Source organism: Trichechus manatus, unplaced genomic scaffold, assembly GCF_000243295.1.
Source record: "Trichechus manatus latirostris isolate Lorelei unplaced genomic scaffold, TriManLat1.0 scaffold00001, whole genome shotgun sequence".
Classification (NCBI taxonomy): domain Eukaryota; kingdom Metazoa; phylum Chordata; class Mammalia; order Sirenia; family Trichechidae; genus Trichechus; species Trichechus manatus.
The window spans coordinates 35109317-35131580 of NW_004443937.1; the positions used below are offsets into that span (position 1 = coordinate 35109317).

A 22264-nucleotide genomic window follows, 5' to 3' on the forward strand; every position below is an offset into this window, starting at 1 on the left:
GGTGGTACCTCCTGGTGTTAAAGGGGATGATCTCTACGCTTCGTCCTTAAAATTGATGTTTGCTTTAGGTTTTTGTAGACACTCTTTGGGGCTTAAGAAAGTTCCCTTATATTCCAACTTTGTTGAGAGGTTGGTTTTTTTAATTAATGAATGTTTAATATTATCAAACATTTTTCTGCACCTCGATTTATCATGGTTTTTTACCTTTAATATGTTATCACAGTAAATTACATCAATGAATTTTCAAAGTATTAATCTCCCCTGATTATGAAAAATTCCACTTGATGCTGATATATTTTATATATGCTGCTGGATTCAGCGTGCTAATATTTTGTCCGCATTTTTCATAGATGTTTGTAAGTTAAGATTTTCCAGTTTGTCTTTCTCAGGTTTTAGTATCAATTTGATCTCCCAAATGAATTGGAGAATATTTCTTCTTTTTCTGTATTCTTAAATTGGATTTTTTTTTCCACTAATGCTCATTAAAAATCACCAGCAAAACCATTCGGATCTGGTACTTTTTTTCTCCAAAGATTGTTACTTACTAAATTCATTCTTAATGGTCATAGGATTATTCATGTCTCTAAATCTTTTGAGTCAGTTCTGACTAGTTTTATATTTCTAAGAATTTTCATTTGATCTAAATTTTCACAGTTACTGGCAGATAAACGTTCATAAAACTCTTTTATTCTTCTGATATCTGTAACATCTATGATTATATCTTCTCTTACATTCCTAATATTCTTTATTTGTACTCTCTCTTTTCCTTGATGAATTGAGCAGAGGCATGTCAAGCTGAATTATCTACTCAAAGAGCCAATTTTTGCTGTGTTGATCATTGTATTACATTTTTTATTTTCTATTTCATTAATTTCTGCTCTTATGTTTTAAATTATTTTCCTCCACTTTCTTTGTGTTTATTCAATTTTTTTCGTAACTTCTTAAGCTGGATGCTATCTCACTAATTTTTAGCCTTTCCTCTTTCTTTATGTAAGTCTTGTTATTGTTGTTAAGTGCTGTCTAGTCGGTTCCAAATCATAGTGGCCCGATGTACAACAGAACGAAACAATGCCCCATCCCGTGCCATTCTCACAATCATTGCTATGTTTGAGCCCACTGTTGCAGCCACTTTGTCAGTCGCTGACCCTATACCTTACTAAGCATGATATCCTTCTCCAGGGACTCATTCCTCCTAATACCATATCCAAAGTACGTGAGACGAAGTCTCACCATCCTTGCTGCCAAGCACCATTCTGGCTGTACTTCTTTCAAGACAAATTTTTTTGTTTTTCTGGCAGTCCATGGTATATTCAATATTCTTCGCCACACCATAATTCAAAGGCATCAATTTTTCTCCGGTCTTCCTTATTCATTGCCCAGCTTTCGCATGCGTATGAGGTGATTGAAAACACCATGGCTTGAGCCAGGCACACCTTAGTCCTCAAGGTGTCATCTTTGTTTTTTAACACTTCAAAGAGGTCTTTTGCAGCAGATCTGCCCAACTGCTGCTTCCATGGGCATTGATTGTAGATCTAAGTAAAATGAAATCCTTGACAACTTCGATCTTTTCTCCATTTATCATGATGTTGCTTATTGGTCCAGTTGTAAGGATTTTTGTTTTCTTCATGTTGAGGTGTAATCCCTACTGAAGGCTGGTCTTTGATCTTTATCAGTAAGTGCTTCAAGTCCTCTTCACTTTCAGCAAGCAAGGTTGTGACATCTGCATATCGCAGGTTGTTAATGAGTCTTCCTTCAATCCTGATGCCATGTTCTTCTTCATGTAGTCCAAATTCTTGGATTATTTGCTCAGCATACAGCTTAAATAAGTATAGTGAAAGGATGCAACCCTGACACACCTTTCTTGATTTTAAAGCACGAATTACCCCCTTGTTCTGTTCAAATCACTGCTTCTTGGTATATGTACAGGTTCCTAATGAACACAGTTAAGTGCTCTGGAATTCCTGTTCTTTGCAATGTTTTCCATAATTTGTTATGATTCACATAGTCAAATGCTTTTGCATAGTCAATAAAACACAGGTAAACATCTTCCTGTATTCTCTGCTTTCAGCCAAGATCCATCTGACAATAACCCTTATTCTATGTCCTCTTCTGAATCCGGCTTGAATTTCTGGCAGGTCCCTGTTGATGTACTGCTGTAACTGTTTTTAATTATCTTCAGAAAATTTTACCTGTGTGTGACATTAATGATACTGTTTGATAATTTCTGCATTCTGTTGGATGCTTTCTTTGGAATGGTTACAAATATGGATCTCTTCCAGTCACATGACCAGGTAGCTGTCTTCCAAATTTCTTGGCATAGATGAGTGAACACCTCCACTGCTGCATCCATTTACTGAAACATCTCAACTGGTATTCAGTCAACTTCCAGAGCCTTGTTTTTCGCCAATGTCTTGAGTGCAGCTTGGACTTCTTCCTTCAATACCATCAGTTCTTGATCATATGCTATCTCCTGAAATGGCTGAATGTAGACCAATTCTTTTTGATAAAGTGACTCTGTGTATTCATTCCACTCTCTTTTGATGCGTCCTGCATCATTCAATATTTTGCCCATAGAATTCTTCAATATTGCAACTGGAGGCTTGAATTTTTTCTTCAGTTCTTTCAGCTTAACAAATGCTGAATATGTTCTTCTCCTTGGTTTTCTAACTCCAGGTCTTTCCACATTTCATTATAATAATATAAGCCTAAAGACTATAAATTTCCCTATCAGTATCACTTTAACTTCATCCCACTTATCTGATATGTATGTAGTACTGGCATTATTGTTCAGTACTATGTATTTTATAATCTCCATTATGATTTCTTCTTTGACCCATTAATAATTTAGAAGTGTTTCTTAAATTAAAAGTATAGACTATTTTCTAATTATTATTATTTTATTTCTAATTTTCTTTTTAAACAGAGAACATGGTCTGTTTGCTACCAATCCTTTGAAATTTGATGTGTCTTGCTTTATGATACAATATGTAGTCAGCTATCATAAATGTACTTTGTATACTGCATGCTTCAAAAGAATATGTATCCAACAATTACTGGGTATAATACTCTATATATGTGCATTAGATTACACTTTTATTTGGGTTGTTTAAATCTTCTATTTTCTGATTTTTTAATCTGCTTCATCTGTTGATTATTTAGAGGTTTAGTTAAAAAAACATCTACTCTGATGGTGAAATAACTAATCTCTCCCTGTAGGTATGACAATGTTTTAGCTCTAAAAATGGTTTCTTTGCCTTAAAGTCTACAACATCTTTCTTATGATTATTACTTTCCTAGAGTGCCTTCTTCCACTTTCAATTTATCTTTAACCTTATGTTGTAGATGTCTCTTGTGAACAGTATTTATTCAGGTTTGATTATCCTGTCTGACAAAATTAGGTGGAACATTTATTAACATTACAGATATATTTGATTTTATTTCAACCACCTTACCTTGTGCTTTGTATTTATACTATGATTTTTGCTTCTATTCTTTTCTTTCTTGCCTTGATTTGAACATTTGTAATTCTATTTTTTGCATTTACTTATCTAAAAGTTATACTTTTATTTCATTTATGTTTATTTTGTTTTGTTTATTTCTATTCTTTAGGTTATTTCTCTAGAAATTACAACGTATTTACATTTTTAACTTATCGGAGTCTAAAGTCAACCCGTATGTTTACCTTCTTTCTGAGTAACAAAACTCTGGGGGCACTCAGTCCAGTCACCACTCTCCTGACATGCACATTATTACTGACATGTATTTTCCTTCTGTCGTTATTTTGTTTTTTACTCAGTTGGACATCGTCATTATTTTTTACAGTCTATGTTTGCTTCAATTTACTTAAACATTTACCATTTTCCTTGTCCATTATTCATTCTTGCATCTCAGATATTCCATCAGGAATTTCCTTTTGCCTAAAACATTCTTTTAAATTTCTCTTAGTAAGGTAAAGGGTGGAAAACTTAGTTTTTGTCTTAAAAAGATCTCAGTTGTATGCTTTTTTCTTAAAAGTAATTTTCTAAGTTAAGAAATCTTTTCTCTCAGCACACTGAGGATATGATTCCACCATACTCTGGCTACTATTGTTGCTACTGAAAAGTCTGTTATCGTCCCAAATTAATTCCTTTAAAAGTGGTTGGGTTTTCTGCTTTGTTTTTTTTTTTTTTAAACAACGTTATTAAGATATAACTTGCATACAGTGAAGTTTATCCGTTTCAACTATACAATTCAGTGGTGTTTAGTACAGTCACAGAGTTTTTTAGTCATCATTATAGCCAAATATCAGAACATTTTCATCATACCAAAAAGAAACCTCTCACCCATTAGTAGTCACTCCTCATCTTTCCTTCCCCTACCCTCAGCCCCAGGCAACCACTAAAATACTTCCTGTCTCTATGGATTTGTTGATTCAAGACATTTCATATAAGTGAAACCATACAATATGTGGTATTTTGTGACTGGCTTCTTTCACTTAGTGTAATGTTTTCGAGGTTCATCCATGCTGAAGAATGAATCATTGCTTCATTCATTTTTATGGCTGAATAATATTCCATTGTATGGATATACCACATTTTGTCTATCCACCAGTTACTGGCCAAGTTGATTGCTTCCAGGTTTTGGTTATTACAAATAATGCTGCCAAGAACACTTTGTGTGGACATGTTTTCTTTTTTCTTGGGTATGTACCTAGGAGTGGAATTGATGGATCATATAGTAACTCTATGTTTAGCATTTTGAGGAACTTACAAACTTTTCTAAAGTGACTGCACCATTTTACATTCCCACCAGCTAAGTATGAGGGTTACTATTTGCCCACACTCTCACTTGCTATTTTCTGTCTTTTTAATTATATTCATTCTACTAGGGGTGAAGTAACGCACTTCTCTAATGACTAATGATCCTGAGCTTCTTTTCATGTACTTATTGGCCTTTTATATGTTTCTTTACAGAAATATGCTAGCTACTTTTTAATACTTTCTCTTTGCCTCTGAGATTCTGTGGTTTTACATTGATGTGGATGGATAGATTTATTTTTTATTTATCCTATTTGGACTATTTTGGGCTTCCTGAACTTGTCGATTGGTGCCTGTCATCAGCTTGGAAAATTCTCAGCTTTCATCACTTCAAATATGGTTTCAGAATGGTGCCTTTGTCTCACTCCATCTCATGTTCCCTGGAACTTTAATTATACTTATACTAGACCTTCTTATTCCATCTTCTGTGTATCTTGCCTTTATTTTTTTCTATCTTTTTATATCTTTTACTAAACTTATTCTGGTCTATATTCTAGCTTATCAAATCTCTCTGCAGCTTTGACTACTCTGCTGTTAAACTGATATGTTGAACTTTTAAACTTTTATTTTTACATTGTCCTATTTATAATAGACATTTTATTTGGTTCTCTTTTAAATCTGTCTGATAATTTTATAGACTCTTGCCATTTGCTCACATACTCAATCCTTTCTTTTCTTTATTCAAACATAATAAATACACTTATTTTATACTCTTTGTCTTATAATTCCAACTTCTGAAGTCTTTGCCTTATGGTTCTGCTTTTGTTCTTTCTACTGCTATCACTTATGGTGGTTTTTTTTTTTTTCCTTGCAAGTTTTTTTTGTTCGTTTGTTTGTTTTTTTAAATGTAGGCTCATAGTTTTTGGAACTTTACCTGGAGGAATACTTTTAGGCTTAAGTTGGACGTACTGTCCTTCTTTGCTTCTGCCAATACCTGGGGGCACTGCAATTTAAACTACATTCTCTGCTTGGCATTTTTGGATCATTTCATACTACACATCTATGTGACAGCCAACTTGAGGTTATGAATTCTCAGAACTAGTTTTTTTTTTTCTTTTTTAATAATTCAATTAGCTCAAAATTTCTAAATGGGCAGTTTTCTTTGGGGTCCACTAATGATGGTGGGAGGAGGAGTGGCATAGTAAGGTCATATTTAATTTACCCTGGCACTAAGAGTGCACCGTGCTTCACGTGGTGGTACTAGTGGGGCTTCCTATTAAGACTCTTCATCTTGGGCAGGCCCAGGCTTCTGTCTCTTTCTCCAGGGTCCCTGTCGCTGTGAAGATCAAAGCTCAAGTTCACCTTTTTGGCAAATGTCAACAAGAAGAAACAACCACCACCCTAATTATCACTCAAGCTTCCTGCTTTGGCTTCGTCCTGACCCTTGAGGATTTTCTTCTAACTCGGCAGCTCATAAGTACATTTTAAAACATGTGTTTTAATGACAGATTTCATCCAGAATTTTTTGTTGTTTTCAGCAACAAAAGTGGACACCAACAGGAACCAAGCTACTGCTGATGGCAGCTGGACAAGAGCAGAGCAAGATGCTTAAGGAGTGAGACCCCCATCTTTGGAAGTGTCCAGATTGTACAACTTTCTGGAAAGGTCGATGTGGAGGGAAATCCCATTTTCTCCCATTTGCAGGGATAAGTCAGACTAGAGGACAAATAGATTTTACCTTGCTTGCCAAATCTAAAGGATTAGCAGTGGCTGACCAGAAGGTGGTTTTGAGAAGGATTCCGAGAACGCTTAAAGGTTTACTGGAAAAGAACCATGATTAATTATCAATGTCTGCCGTGACCATGTGGGAATGAGTGGTGGCACTGCTCTCGTAGGTGCAATCCATGGACTACGTTATTTCTTTATAATGTAATAAATTATGATCAAGTCTATAGCCATTTTTAGGTGGCTCGAAGTAAGAAGTTTTCTCTCTCCTACACAACAAGAATGGGGTATAAATAAAAAGGGGGAAAATCAGGATTAAGATTAGCTGATATGATAAAATAAATTAAAACCTGTTGTGATCAGCATGATCAACACACTTCTCGGGGGGTATGACCCCCAAATCACATCCAGCTGTAGCTGACAGCACAGTATATAGTTGATTCCACATATGAAACTGATTCATCAGAAACTAAAGCTAAAGAAACTTTCAACTCTATATGTCTAAGCAAAGATGATGTTTATAGTGAAAAAACCTGATTTGTTCTAACTTCCACAAATTCCTGAGTAGAAAGCTAGGGTGAGAGCATGGGGATATCGCACCTACTTTATTCAACAGAAATAGAATGATAATGATAAAACTATTTCAGTCCATAAATATTAAGTAGGCAGTGTCTTTAAATAGCATTCAAACTACCACCACATGAGGTAAATTTTAAATAATATTTTATGCAGACAATAACAGAAAAGGGCTTTTTTCTAAGGGGAATATAGTTACGGGGTAAAAATACCATGTTCTTCCCTAAAAATATGCCTTTTGCTTCTTTTACAGCCATAAACTCAATAAAAATGGAAAGTGATGCAATCGAAAATACATGAGAACTGGTGCCAGGGAAGGTTGTCTCCGTGATGTCAAGAAGAAAAGCCAATCGGAACTATATCACATGCTTTAGATGAAGTCCATGTGGACATCAGGCACACTTCATCTTGTCTGAAAGTTCTTCCCCCGCTTACGTCTGTGATACAACCAACACCCCAAAAAAACACTCTGCCAAGGAACACAGCTTCTTTTTCACTGCAGATATGGCCCTCCTGTCTAGAAAGCGATATGCTTATTATCATGCAGTTTGGGTTATGAGGCTTGCAATCCATCAGGGGTTAATAAGACAATGTGCTCCAAATTCAGAATAAAGGGGAGATCTAAGACAGCAGAATGGCATCTTTGGCAAACACTGAAAACACAGGGAGTGGCTAATAGAGAAGTACTGGGTTCGGTAGATGAAAAATGTGTTAGACTAGAAACAAAGTCTCGTACAAAACAAGGGTTGCCGTCGTTCTTTTCCCACGAGAAAAACAATTATATATATGGCACATTCTATTCTCGAAAGCTTAACAGTACTCCTGAAAGTAACTCATGCTCTCCACAGTCTCTTATATTCAACTCTTACAGTCTGGCTTCTATGAGCCTTTGCAGTTGGGGTAGGAACTGGAGTTTCAAACACAGGAGAGGTGCATATCTCAGGAGCTCTCCCAGAGTCTCAGTTCTCAGAGACAACATGCAGTTGCCAAAGGGCTTGTGTGGTACAGGGACTTCTACCCTGGTAAACTAAGGAGCCCTGGTGGCACAAGGGTTAAGGCTGGCAGTTTGAGCCCACCTAGCAGCTCCGTAGGAGAAAGACTTGGCAACCCGCTTCCGTAAACACTGTTGTTGTTGTTAGGTGCCGTTGAGTTGGTTCCAACTCACAGCGACCCTATGTACAACAGAAACGGAATGCTGCCCAGACCTGCGCCATCCTCATGATTGTTGTTATGCTTTATTACAGCCAAGAAAACCCTATTGGGCACTTCTACTCTGTCACGTGGGGTCACTATGAGTCAAAAATTGACTCGATGGCACCTAACAACAACAGACTACGTCTGTCCCTGGATGGTGCAAACAATTAAGCGTGGAGCTTCAAATAACTGAACAGTTGGAGGTTCGAGTCTACCCATCATTCAGAGGCATCTCGGAAGAATGGCCTGACAGACTACTTACGAAAAATCAGTCCTTGAAAATCCTATGGAGCACAGTTCTACTCTGACACACATGGGGTCGCCATGAGTCAGAGTCCATTCAATGGCAACTGGTTTAGGGGTTAGTGGTGGTTCAGGGTCGCTATGAGTTGGAATCAAGAGCAACAGGTTTGGTTTGGTTGTTTGGTGGTTTGGTGGTAGAATTATCGCCTTCCATGCGGGACACGTGGGTTTGATTCCTGGCCAATGCAGCTTATGTGCAGCCACTACCCAGCAGTGTTTCGTTCAGTTGTGCACGAGACTGCATGAGTTGGGGTGACTTGTCGGCAGCTGACAACAACAAAGACTGCGTCCGGCGCACCCACCTTCACACAAGCCGAGACTCGGAACTCCGCTTTTACATTTCTGCAGCTCACCTTCCCCCTTTCCAAAAATGTTATGGCATGGTTTTTCTACGAAGCCATATCGATAAAAGCAATTTAAGTCTTCACTGCTACTTGATTTAACTGCAGAGTTTTGAAGAGACCCTCCCAGTCCCAGCCATCTGTACGCACGTTCACACGGCTATTTAAAGTATTTTATTTCCTCCAGTCAACTTGCTTTATTCATTTCCATAATTAATGCAAGCAGCATTCCCTTTTAATACCAGAAAACTGTTTCTGTATCAAACTTTCAGAGAGACCTTTAAAAGTATCTATTTCAAGATCAAAAAATGAGTGTTTGTGTGCATGGATAAGAATCCCTATTAGCTGTCAATTTGGAGAAAATCATTACATATTGCGATTGAGACTGAGCTGCCGTCTGCCAATGAAGAGGAATCAAATTATGAGTCAGGGTGATAAAAAAAATTTGCAGTGAAATAATTTTTCAAAACCATAAGCAAATTAGAGTATGGATGTGTGATCAATTTTAGGGGCCTTTATTCTTCATGACTGGGTTGCATTTTTTTAAAAAAAACTTACTTTGTATTTAAAAAATAAATAAATTTCCAAGAAATCGTGATCGTGCACGTTTTAAACCTTCTATTAAAGAAATACTCCGGTCAATGAGCACCTCCAAGTCTGGCCTCAGAAGACGGCTATCCAAACAGCCCAGGTAAACGAAAAGCTTCCCAGGGTACTTTTTGTTGTTGTTGATAAATATTCTTCATCCAAAGTAATTGTTAGGTCACAACATGCTTTGTTATTCTAAACTTGATGGACGTTTTGTCCATAATGTGGACAATTTTTAAGGGTTAAAAATGCAAAAGTATTTCATTATTTTTAGAGTAGAATTGTTGTCTTGTTTTAAAGAAACACCTACAAACAGAATTTGTAAACTTCTCATAGTATTTCACATTATGATGTTATCTTCATATGGGACCCTGGTGGCAAAGTGGTTAAACTCTAGCGAAATGCGATCTTATTTTTATTTAGCACATTGGCTCTGGTTTACTTGTTTATCAATAGATTTTTGTAAAGAATTTTTATAATTTTTGTTCCACACCATAATTGTCCTCAGCACAATTTTTTGTTAATTGTTGTGCTTTAAGTGAAAGTTTACAATTCACGTTAGTCTCTCATACAAAAATTTATACATCCATTGTTATGTGACCCTAGTTGCTCTCCCTATACTGTGACAACATCCTCCTCTTTTCCACCCCAGATTTCCCGTGTCCATTCAGCCAGCTCCTGAGCCTCTCTGCCTTCTCATCTCACCTCTGGATAGGACCTGCCCATTTGGTCTCATGAATCTACTTGAGCTAAGATGCACACTCTTCACGAGTATTATTTTATGTCCCATAGTCCAGTCTAATCTTTGTCTGAAGAGTTGGCCTCCGGAATGGTTTCAGTTTTGGGCTAACAGAGAGCCCGGGGGCCACGTCTTCCAGGGTCTCCCAGCGTACTTTTTAAAGTTTTCTACATATTCATTACAAACAGCAAAAAAACCAAACAAAACAAAACTGTATTTAGCTGTAACTTCAGGTTTGGTTCTCAAAGGGCCCTACTCCCCTCCTTATGCAGCATTTCATTAGAAGTTCCGAAACATTCTTCAACTGTGACTCTTTGAGTCTCTATAAACCATTAAAACACTTGCTAAAGTCAACTGTCCATGGCTCAAATCTAACTTTTTCGGCTAGCTGGAGTCCAGAGTCATTTTATGAGTCACGGTTCTATATCACTACCTCGGTAAACCCAATGAGTTTAATAATTCCTTTTCCATTTCCCAAGTAAGTTTCAGAGGCTCTCTACCTTTTTGCGTTTTAAATCTAATGTGTCTTGTCTTTTCTGGAAAACCTGTCATGTCACATAGACTTGTGGCTCTTCCTACTTCCTTATCTGTATAGAGTCGGGAGGGGTGTGCATTTTTACTTATCTTTCTTGGTTTACTTCGACATGAATTTGATTTTGTATTCTTTACCAGACTGCTGTTTTGCAAATCTGATGTTTCAAAAAGTGAACACGTCCCATAACGAACAATGCACCCAACTGGAGTCAATTCATCTAGCCTAAGGGATCCCAAAAAGCACAAAAGACAAGCACTTCAGGGACTAAATGCTTAAAAACAGCTATGTCTTAATAGATCCAATCAACCTTTCCCAGACTGAAATAAGGAATAGGAGCTCTCCCCCTCCCAAAGTAGAAGAATCTAAGAAAAATAAGTAATGAAAATAATCATATTAAGTACACACAGTAAGTGCTACCGTTTAATACGATAACATTATTTCAATGGAGAAAATATTAAAACTGACTCTTGCATGTACTTTTTATTTAATTTTGTCAGTCTATAAGGGATATCTATATAATGTTACATAAGAACTCACTGTAATTTGTATTTCTTAGAAATCCATCTTTCCTCCCTAGTCAAATTAAATACAATATTTTTTATTTTATTAATTATCATTATATTTAGCTACATTTCTTCAATAATGCAACTATAATTATTACCTACTTTTTCTGAGTCAGGCACTTTAACTACATTATTTTACTTAATCCTTTGAGACCTCTCTAAGGTTAGTGGCCATTTCCGCATTTTATAGAAGATGAAACCATGGCTGAATGACATTAGACTTTCTCCCAAGGCCATGCAGCTAGCACGAATAGGCCAGAGAGTCACCCAAGTCTGCTTTAGTTTTCAGCCTGCACTCTTTCTACCACACTCAGCTACACTCCTTAAACATTCTTCTGACCACTTTTGGAACTCTTACAGTAACTAGCCATTAAAAGTTCAATCTAACTTAAGGATTGATGGTCTCGCAGACAACCTTGGCCTAATAAAGGTCGTGGCTTGCTTGCTGAAAACCATATAAATGTTTTATTCTCCTGGACAGAGTCCATGATGAAGGGCGGAGTTCGTAAATCTCATGACATTTTCAGCTGCAGAAGTGGCTTGAACTATCTCCCGCTGTAAATAACAGACTGGGGAGAGAGCAGTTATCAAATCCTGATGAGAAGTTTAAGCCAAAACAATAATTTCCCCAAATGTCCTGAGTTCACTCATGTCTGTACCTCTGGTATTCATCCTCAGAGTGATCTGGTCACGGTCTGCAGGCCACCCTACCACAGGACCTGATGTACCTCAGCTCCAGCCTCTGAGAGGAAGGGACTGCCACAAATGGGGAACTAGAGGGAGGACTGGGCAGTGAAACCCATTCTGCAGTTGTAGCAGTCCCTGCAAGGAAGGGGTTACATTCAAATCCACTGCACATGCTCCTTCCCATATCTCCAGTGCAGAACTAAGCATTGATTTGCTTCCCTGGAGAAACACACGTACATACACACGTATCTATATGCAGTGAAGTAGAAGGTAACCCATTTTTAAGCCATTGCCATTGAGCCAGTTCCTTCTCACAGAGACCCTACAGGACCCTATAGTACAGAGCAGAACTGTCCATAGGGTTTTCAATGATGTAATCGTTAAGGAAACAGACTGCCACATCTTTCTTCCGCAGAGCCACTGATGGGTTCAAACCACCAGCCTTTTGGTTAACAGCCAAGCACTTAATCACTGTGGCACCAGGGCTCCTTGAAGTTAATCGTAGATATTATTATCTCCTCTCTGTAATTTGCCAATTCTCTGCGATGAGTATGCATATATTATACAACTGGTAAAAATCATAACTGTCATTTAAATGTTTTTTCTCCCCTCTCCCACTGCTTTTTCCTAGAAGTTGGCACTCCTCCTGTCTCGCTGCATTTTACAAGGCAACAACCAAGATTAAAACCAACAACAAGGATACTTAAAAGCAACTGGTAAAAGGTGAAAAAAAAAATTTTTTTTTGGGTGTAGTTATTATTTTCAGAAGCAAAATGGTTTAAATAGAAGAAAAGCATAAAAGCATCTCAAAGTCTCAAAAGACCTGTTTGGGGCTATTCATGAATTTAATAGCTATCCATATGTAAAAAATAATAGATATTCAGGTGCTCAGTCCATCTGTAGGCCAAAATTTAAATTTTGAAAAATACAAGCCAAATTCTTTCAAACTGACAATAAGGATATAAATTAATGTGGCAGATTATTATCATCATATTTTCTGAATCTTCCAGCAACAGATAATAATTACGGCACTATCAGCAATTTCTACCATTTATTGAATCAGGCATGGGACTAAGTGCTTTAAATGCATCATCTCTTGGAACTGCCTTTGTCTTAACCTTATCTCACAGACAAGGAAACAAGGCTTAGAGAAGTTAAATGATTTCAGCAAATGGCAGCATTGGGACTCAAAACCAGTTCTGTCCTAATCACTACCCTAAAACAAAAATGTGTTAGTAACATTGAAATCAATTAAATTGGCTTCTGAAAGCAACACCTTTTGAGACAATCACCTTCCAGGGCTGGAGAACAAATCTGGCAATGACAGCAACTTAAAAAACAAAACAAAACAAAACAAAACAAAAAAGCAAGCTTACAATAACTGAGGAAATCTGGAAGAGAGAGGACTATTAAAAGCATCATGCTAATTCCCAAGCAGAGGAACCAAGAACCCAAACCTCTTAGTGCATAAGAATTCCAAAGCTTTTTCCCCTGATTGCTTTTTGGAATCTACGTTTCTGAACTAAAAATATTCTATATTCTTCTTTATTATCTATGCATTTCATAGTATCACATAAAGCAGATTACATGAGTATTGGAAAAAGTACATACATAAACTGTAACTTTCCAGTCACACAAGAGGAGAAAAGTTTATAGCTCTCGATCATACCTTCGTTTTCATGAACTTGGAGTGACTTTTGTAAACCTCTATTTGTTTGATCTCTTCTTCACGGTCCTCAGTGTTCAGCACACCATTGGCTTTTAACATTTGGATCTCATCCTCAAGATCCCTTATGTTCCGCTCCAATGAAGCAATTTTTGTGTCCTTTGGTTAAAAAAAAAAAAAAAAGGAAGGAAACAAAATTGTTTGTATCATCAAAATAGTATTTAAGAAAGTGATTTTTGTAGTAATACCTTAAGATGTAGACACAGCCCTGAATATAGAATAATTTATTTTTTTCACTTCCGAGCACCATTTGTGAGATTTTTTTAAAGTTCTCATTAAAAACCACATACCAATAGAATACAGAGAGTTACCTAGATATGTAGATCTACAGCCCCTGGGAATCAAAATACCAAGGCAACAGTGATATGGTTAGTTTTAAAGTATTAAAAAAGAAAAATACCATTTACATTTTTTAACTTGCATTTTGGGATACAGTTTACCGCTTTGAATTTTTAAGTCCACTTGTAAACACAAAAACGGTTTGTTCATGTCTATATTCTCTGATTAGTTTTATAAGGCATGCTTGGAATTCAGCTCTGACAGAGAAGGAAATTCAAGTCTAACAATGCGGAGAAGAATTCTCATCTGAAATATAGAAATAAGTGAAATTAAATAACTGAATCCTGATTTTGTATGACTGGTGCACTAAAAACTGAAAATTTATTGCAACGGGAAATAATTTATCCTGGTGTCATGATTTATGTGGAAAACAGTCAGGTCCCCGTGTGACAAAAAAACATGACTACCACCTTGCAGAACATTTCTAAGCTATTGCTTTGCCAAGCCAGGAAACTAGAAATATTACCCTCAAACATCGGATTACTTGAGAAAACATCCGTCACTGAGAGATTTAAAAAAATAACTGATAAGGAAATAAGAGACTATACACACGATAGAGTGCAGTAAGAAATGATGTATTAGAGAACAGAGAAGAGAGAGCTATTAAAGGGGTAAAAAAAAAAAAATCTCCCCAACCTCAGGTATCAGGTAAACCTTTATGGGAGCAGACTACCATCTGTTTCTCCTGCGGAGCGGCTGGTAGGTTCGAACCACCAACCTTTCAGTTAGCAGCCTAGTGCTTTAACCACTCTACCACCAGGCCCCCTGATCAGGTATTAGACTCAGACTTTGAAATGAAACACATTAAAACTTTGGCTTTAAGTCCCCTCACTATTACCATTTACCTTCCATTTTACTGCACAAATTCAAGGAGCTTATTTTACATTTGTAACTGAACGTTAATGAAAAAACAAACTACCAATTCATTCTCTTTTCCCAGTTTTTTAGACTTAAAAGACTAAGAGTTACAAAAGCAATGACAACGAATGGGCTATTCTACCAAGAACTAACTCATACAAAATTCACAGCAAATGTGCCTGTCCTGACTTTGTGGCTATTTTCTACTTTATTTTTCTATATTGTATGACCAATGGCATGTCATCTGGCAATATAATAACAATAATACCACTAACATAATAACATACACTATAATAATATTGTGTTTAAAATAATATATTATTATGCTAATGAAAGTAAGAATTATGTTATCAGTATCATCATTAACATCATCATCCTCATTAAAAGAACCCGCAGCAACTATCAACTGAGCTCCACCATGTGCCAAGAACCGTGGGTACTAAGTCCTATGGGCACTTTTATTAATTCCCAGAAAAAGCCTGAGAAGACAAAAAAAACAGATTCTGAAATTTTCAAGATTTTGAAATGTTACATTCTGTGGTATTTCATTTTCCTTTAAAAATAATACCTACTGTATTTTCCCACTTAAAAAATTAATACACTTTAAATTCGTACTAAATGGAGAAACTGCCTCCAATTCTACTATCCAGAGATAACCACCATTACTATTTTTATGTATATCTTGACAGTTTTGTTCTATCTTACATGTCATTTACGTAAATCTTGTATATTGTGTGATGCCAGTCCTTCTCAGCCATTCATTTAAGTTCTGCACTGTGAGAACTCCCAGACAACAAAGAAAAATCCATAGTGAAAAGGCTTTGGAAAAAGAACTTGCCAAAGTTCTTAAGAGTATTCCTGAATAAATGAGTCATTTCAAATCATATTTTTCTGACTATAAAATCGAGACACGTTCATTAAGAAAACTTAAAGAACTACATAGGTTATTATGACTACCCACAATCCTACCATCCAGATATACTCACTATTAACATTTTTATTTATTTCCATGAAAACCTTAAAAATATTTTTTCACCTTAAAACCTAAGATAGATATCAATTTAAACTCTAGTCAATGTGATGTAGATTTTCCCCTCTTTATCAAGATACAACTGGGCCATTAATGAGATTTATACATATTTAAATACAATCTTTTTGAGTTTAACTGTAAATAAAGTGTCAAAGGAAGGTCCAACATCCCTGTTTTTCCTATATAAAATCTCCTGAGAGTTCAGACTCAACCCTAAAGTGATCTTATTTACATATATATGCATGCATATACACACACATATCCATATACACATACACATGTATGTATTGCAATATACTTTGTAGTCCTCACATCCTGCACCTTAATTTTTTGATAGCGCTTGGTCGAATTTCAGGTCTCAGTCATGTAGGCAAGCGGAGAAGAAACTGCTTCCCTAGAGCCTTCAACATTCCTCGCAGTCAAGTCCTGGGGCTTTAGTTAGCAATTACAGTTACTGCCGACTTCTAAATGGGTTAGAAGGAGACTTTCACTGGACTTAAAGAATTACATACTGCTAAAGAAAGGTCAGAGCTGGGTTAAGATAGAAAGTTCCCGAACGTAGCAAAGCCTCTTGGTCTATAAACAACTGAGTTCCAATTTCATCAAATGGTTAAACACACTTTGAAAATAACATTTTTTGCTATTACTAATTTTACTTAAACTAACCAACACCCGTCCTTTTCCTCAGAAACAGCTCCTTTTTTTTCCTTTAGCCACAGGTGCCCCCTAATAGGAAAAAAAGAAATAGGTATTGTGGGAGGCACTTTAATAAGGATCTGTTTTTTCCGACCTTATTTATATTTCTGTTCTAAGAACAGAACAACTTCAAGGACAACAGAACTCATACCTGAAATCTCAAGGACAGAGATAAGCAGATAGGAGAACATCACTAGGATCCAGAGAGGAAAACAGAATCAAAATAAACCAGATACATTAGACAGTTTATTAGTTGTACCCAAGAAGATACATGAAATAGAACCCAGAGAAAGAAGTGAGGAAAGATAAGCATGAAAATCAAAGGCAAACAGAATGGCTGTCCTAGGCACAGCTTCTCAAGTTGGCCTCAGATTAAGGACTTTGTGGAGAAGAAATTTCATCTTTTTCCTTTTATAAAAAATCTCTAAAACTGAGATAAATAACTAAAAACTTACATAGGTAAGAAGAACCAGTGGAAGGAAACTACCTCCCAAATCCTGATATGATTCAATGAAGTAGAACGTGGATGTTGTCTTTCAGAATAGATACTAAATACATGGACTCAATAACTCTAAGCCCTGATCTAGAATAGAGAGAAAGAAACTTCAGTGAAGACATACATTGTTACATCCTGAAAAGTGGAGTTTTAGAAAGTAGGACATTTTACTCCTCAATCTCCAGAGTTTCCTTTGTCTGAACATCTTTACATGTTACTTTCAAATTATATTTTAAAATAATTTATGTAGTGGTTTTCAAACACACATCTTCAGCATATTTCACAAATAAGATAGCCCTAAACCAAAACAAACCAACCAACCCATTGCCATCAAGTTGATTCCAACTCATAGCAACCCTACAGGACAGAAGAAAATGCCCCATAGGGTTTCCAAGGAGCGGCTGGTGGATTCTTTGAACTGACGACCTTTTAGTTAGCAGTCGAGCGCTTAACCACTGTGCCACGAGAGCTCCAAGAAAGCGCTAGAAGCAGATAATTGTGGGCCCTTCTAAGAGAGGGAGAAAGTGAAATATAATATAGAGCTGCTTTTTCCAAAGTCTACAGAGCCCATGCTTGATGGAAAGGGGGTTCTAGGGTCAAATAAGCTTCAGAAACGCTTATTGGAGATTACCAATGCTCATTAGAGTTGATGGCCTTGGGCAATCCTGCAACAAAACATTCTATTTCAATTTTATTTAGGCCAGCGCTATTCCCTCTAGAAGTCAATTCCTGAAAAAAAACAATTTTTTTTAGAAGGTCTTTAATGATCATGTTAAGCTCAAAGTTATACTACTAAAGAGTCAAAACAGTGAGTTGGATTCTTCCAGGGAACACTTGCCAGGATTGTCCCAATTTAAAGTAATGGGGCCTAAATATCCACATCACTTTGTCAGCCCCTGTCACTCAAGACTGGGGTACTGGGGTCCTGCTCTGAGCCTGGCACTTTACACCATAGCCGTGAGGAACACATGCAGCTCCGTCATCCCCCAACTCTCTCTCTCGGGTCCCAGGTGACATCTTTCTCATGTCTTGTGTAGGACAACTATCATACCATTGTGTTTTTGGACTATATTTTGGCTATGGACTGGAAGAACGTGGAGAAAAAAGTTTCTGGGAAAAAAATAAAACACAACTAGCTAAGATGTGTTCGTTTCAGACTCTGTCAGTTGGAAAAAAATCTGAATTGAATATCTCTTTCAATTAATTTCTTTCCACAGATTCATAATACGTGTGAAAAATTTAAACATAAATTGTAAACTATCACTTATATTTAAAGATTCATACACAAGACAACTTTATATCTATCAGCCAAAAGGTACAAAATAGGTGTTTAGTGGGCAACTAATAAATAACCAGTGTCTGCGTGGTGCAAAGGGTTAATGTGCTTGGCTGCTAACTGAAAGGTTGGAGGTTCGAGTCCACCCAGAGATGCCTCAGAAGAAAGGCACGTGGCACCTGGAAGAAAGGCCTGGCAATGTAAAAACCTTACGTAGCACAGTTCTACTCTGATATTCATGGGGTCAACAACTTGACAGTAACTGATTTCTTTTTTGCTGGTTTGATAAATAACCACCAGAACTGAATTCCTAGCAGCTGTTTACCCAGCGCATCTACCCTGCTGGTTTTTCAAACAGCCATGAATATAAGCACTAGTCCATGAGTGCAGCAATTACAGAAATGAGGACGAAAGTCATGTGGGAAGTCTAAAAAGAGTGTATTTTATTCCTGCCTTAACTTTTGTATTTTTTAGTAATCTCTGGCTTTTTCTAGAGTATGTCTACTACAAACTGATAGTAAGCTTAGACTCAGGGAATTCTCTCATTTATTCAACAAATAACAGTTTGGGCGCCTATTGGGTACCAGTGACTTTGACAAGCGTGTGAGATACAAGGTAGAACTCAACAAGAATCATCAGCATCCTTCTCTCAGTGACATGGAATACAGTCTAGACCTTTGCTACTCAAAGTGTGACCCACAGACCAGAAGCACTGGCATCACCTGGGGGCTTTTTGGAGCCCTGGTGGCGCAGTGGTTAAGAGCTTGGTTGCTAACCAAACGGTCAGCAGTTCAAATCTACCAGCTGCTCCTTGGAAACCCTCTGGGGGAGTTCTACTCTGTCCTGTAAGGTCGCTATGAGTCAGAATTGACTCCAAGGTTACAGGTTGGGGGCTTTTTAGAAATGCTGAATCTGAATCTGCATTTTCACAAGGTCTCCAGGTGGCCTGTGTGTTCCAAACGACTGCAGAAGTCCAGGACACAAAGGACAATGCAGAAGAGACCAGGGCAACTGTGCTGGCCTAGCACGATTAGAAAACCATGAATCCATTCTCAGAGGGTATCCAAATTGGCCTGTGTGTACAGCAGCACTGACAGCAACTTTCTGGAATATCTTTTCCAGTCGAGATGCCATTATTGTCCCTTTTTGTGTTTGTCAAACATTATGTTCACTTCAACAGCAAGAAACAGATTTCGTTTCCTCTCTAGGAACTGTGAACACTGTGAAATGGTGAGTGGGTGAAACATCAGAAAAGCAGTATCATTCAGTCACAAAAAAGTAACAATTATGTTATTGCTGAGTGTCACAATGTGCTTTCCTTTCAAATACAGTAAGAATTACTGGTTTCATTTTAGTATCAGGCCCAAAAAGAAAATATAAGCAGTTTTTACAGAGCATGGAATGCACCATGATCACATATCAGTCTACAGACATTGATCAACAAATGGAGGGCCAATTTGGTTTAAAGAAGACAACTTGATCTAATGTTCAGGCAACGTCTCTACATAATTATATTATACTTTATTTAGAATAAAACTCTAAACTATTATTACTGGATACCACAGAGGCTCCTGAAGGCTTAACTTTTAAAAAAATCATCTAGTAAAAGCTGCACACGTAACTGACCGGCCCTGGTCTTAGGCTATCTGAGTAACCGCGGGTATATGAGTCCAGATGAAGCACTCTAGAAAGAAGCTGACTTGGGCCTAAGGCATATTAGGAGGAAAAACAAAAACCAAAGAATCAAAACTCATCTCGTATCAAGCCGTAAATCAATGATGACTTAGATAAGATGACAAGGGGCTCACTGTTTGCTGTCGTTGTTTTGTGCTGGTTGGTTGTTCATCTGTACAGATGGCATCTAACCTTCATGGCAAAAGGTACAAGCACAGAATGAAGTTGGCTGAGGTCAAATTAAAGCAATTAGGGTGCTTTTGCGTGTCTTTTCATGGTCCTCTTTTCTTACTCCTGACTTGTTCTTCATGAAGCACGTGTCTGGGAATGCATCCTTCCTGTCACCCTGCCTGTGTGTACATTACTAATGAACACAGCAGTGGCTCTAATGGCCCTCGTTGGACACTGTGACCTTTGAGGTTTTGGTCTCTGTGTATGTATGGATTTGCTGCTGTTGTTGTTAATGGACTCAAATCTAACAAAAAGAGCTAAAGATAAAACAATCCAGATGAATGTCATGGGGAGGTGAAAAATCTGATCTTTTAAAAACCAAACAGACCTAGATGCAGACCGGATACCACCCTGGTTCAGGATGTTACGTCTCTGGGCATGCTACTCAGCCTCTGTGAGAGAAGACCCTGTTCAAGAGCATGTTAAGAAAATTACTACGATGTATAATGTATGTAAAGTACGTAACATAGAACCTCCCTCAGAACAGTAAAAGATTGCAAGTATTATTCTAAGTCAATAATCACGTAGTAAGTCCCTCGCAATTCCCCAGTTCTTTTAGGTACACAAGTAAAAGACAGCTTCTATTATTTTTATTCCACCCTGTTTAACTTGGTGACCTTGAAAATGTCCCTAAGCTCACTAATGCTGTAATCTACGGCTGTTATGAGAATTAAATGAGTGACAACATGTAAACTTTCTGGAATAATAGCTATCACATAGTAGGTGCTCAATAAATGTTACCTTCCCTCCTATTTTCTAGCTGTAGTAGACATGTTACTTTTTTTGTCTGCTCAGCTTTTCCTTTTAGGAACCACACCCTCCCAAATCCCATGGTTTTGGTGGGGTTTTCAATTGTGTGGACCTGTCACTGGTAAGTGCCATGGGACCTAGGACACAGTGATTGGCCCAAGTGTGAACACATGACTCGAAGAAGGCCAATAAGAGTTCTTTTGCGGGTGGAGGAGGCTGGCATAAATACAGGGGAAGACAAGGTCGCTCTCTTATTTTCTGAGATTATGAATCATAAGGGAAATGTGGGCCTATGGTTGGCTGGCTGTGACCTTCTTTGATACCACGTATTGAGATCCTGCCTGAATGGCTGAGCCCTTATAATATCATTTGAACACCTAGATACAGCTACATCCAAACCATCCACTTCCCAGAACACCAAAGGACAAGAGCAGAGTTTCTGTAGCCTGCAATCAGAAGAGTCTAATACACAAGTCAGAGTGTGAAGGAATAACACCAAAATATACTTACATATAATATTCTGTAAGCCTACAGACAGAAGCAGACAAATGAGTAAGACCACCACAGCAGAATCAAGAAATCTCCAGAAAGCCCTGATATGGGCTTCGGAGATGGGTAAGAATAAGATTATTAGAGAGAAGATGAAATTCTTTCCAGCCAGAAGTAATAATACGTGCAAACTTAGGAGTACTCAGCACATAGTATTTCATAAATGTAAGCTGAAAGAATACGGGAACGAATACGGAGCATGTATCAAGGAGAAATAAGAAGACATAACCAATTAAAAAGTGTAGCTGTGGTTATTGTTAGGTGCTGCCTGGTCCTGCGCCATCCTCACAATCATCACCATATGTGAGCCTATTGTTGCAGCCACTGTGTGTATGTCACGTTTAAATTGTATAAGAGTTGGAAGTGAGACAAAGGTGGGGCGCAAGGATGCCCAGTCTTCAGAATCAAGCTAGGAGTTTGGACCTGGGTCTGTCTGAGAGTCATTTATAAGCTAGAGGTAGTATGGCAGCTTTTGGGAAGTTAATAACAAAAACAAGCGAAAATGGAAGTTGAGACTGTAGAGATAAGGGAATCATTAGCCTAGAGGTGACAGAGCATCAAAGGACACAGAAGACAGTGGAGGGATCACCAAAAGAAAGAGGAATAAAACAATGGAAATTATGGAGAAAGTCCCAGAAAATAACAGAACAAG

At 37.5% G+C, this 22264-nt stretch overlaps 1 protein-coding gene across 1 annotated transcript in view; it reads right to left on the bottom strand.

Annotated features, from left to right (window-relative positions):
• ERC2 (ELKS/RAB6-interacting/CAST family member 2) overlaps window positions 1–22264 on the bottom strand; it is an 857293-nt gene that overhangs the window by 500908 nt on the left and 334121 nt on the right. The window contains exon 4 of the mRNA XM_004368755.1: window positions 13657–13812. Coding sequence (XP_004368812.1) covers window positions 13657–13812 — 156 coding nt within the window. The remainder of the gene's footprint in view (window positions 1–13656; window positions 13813–22264) is intronic.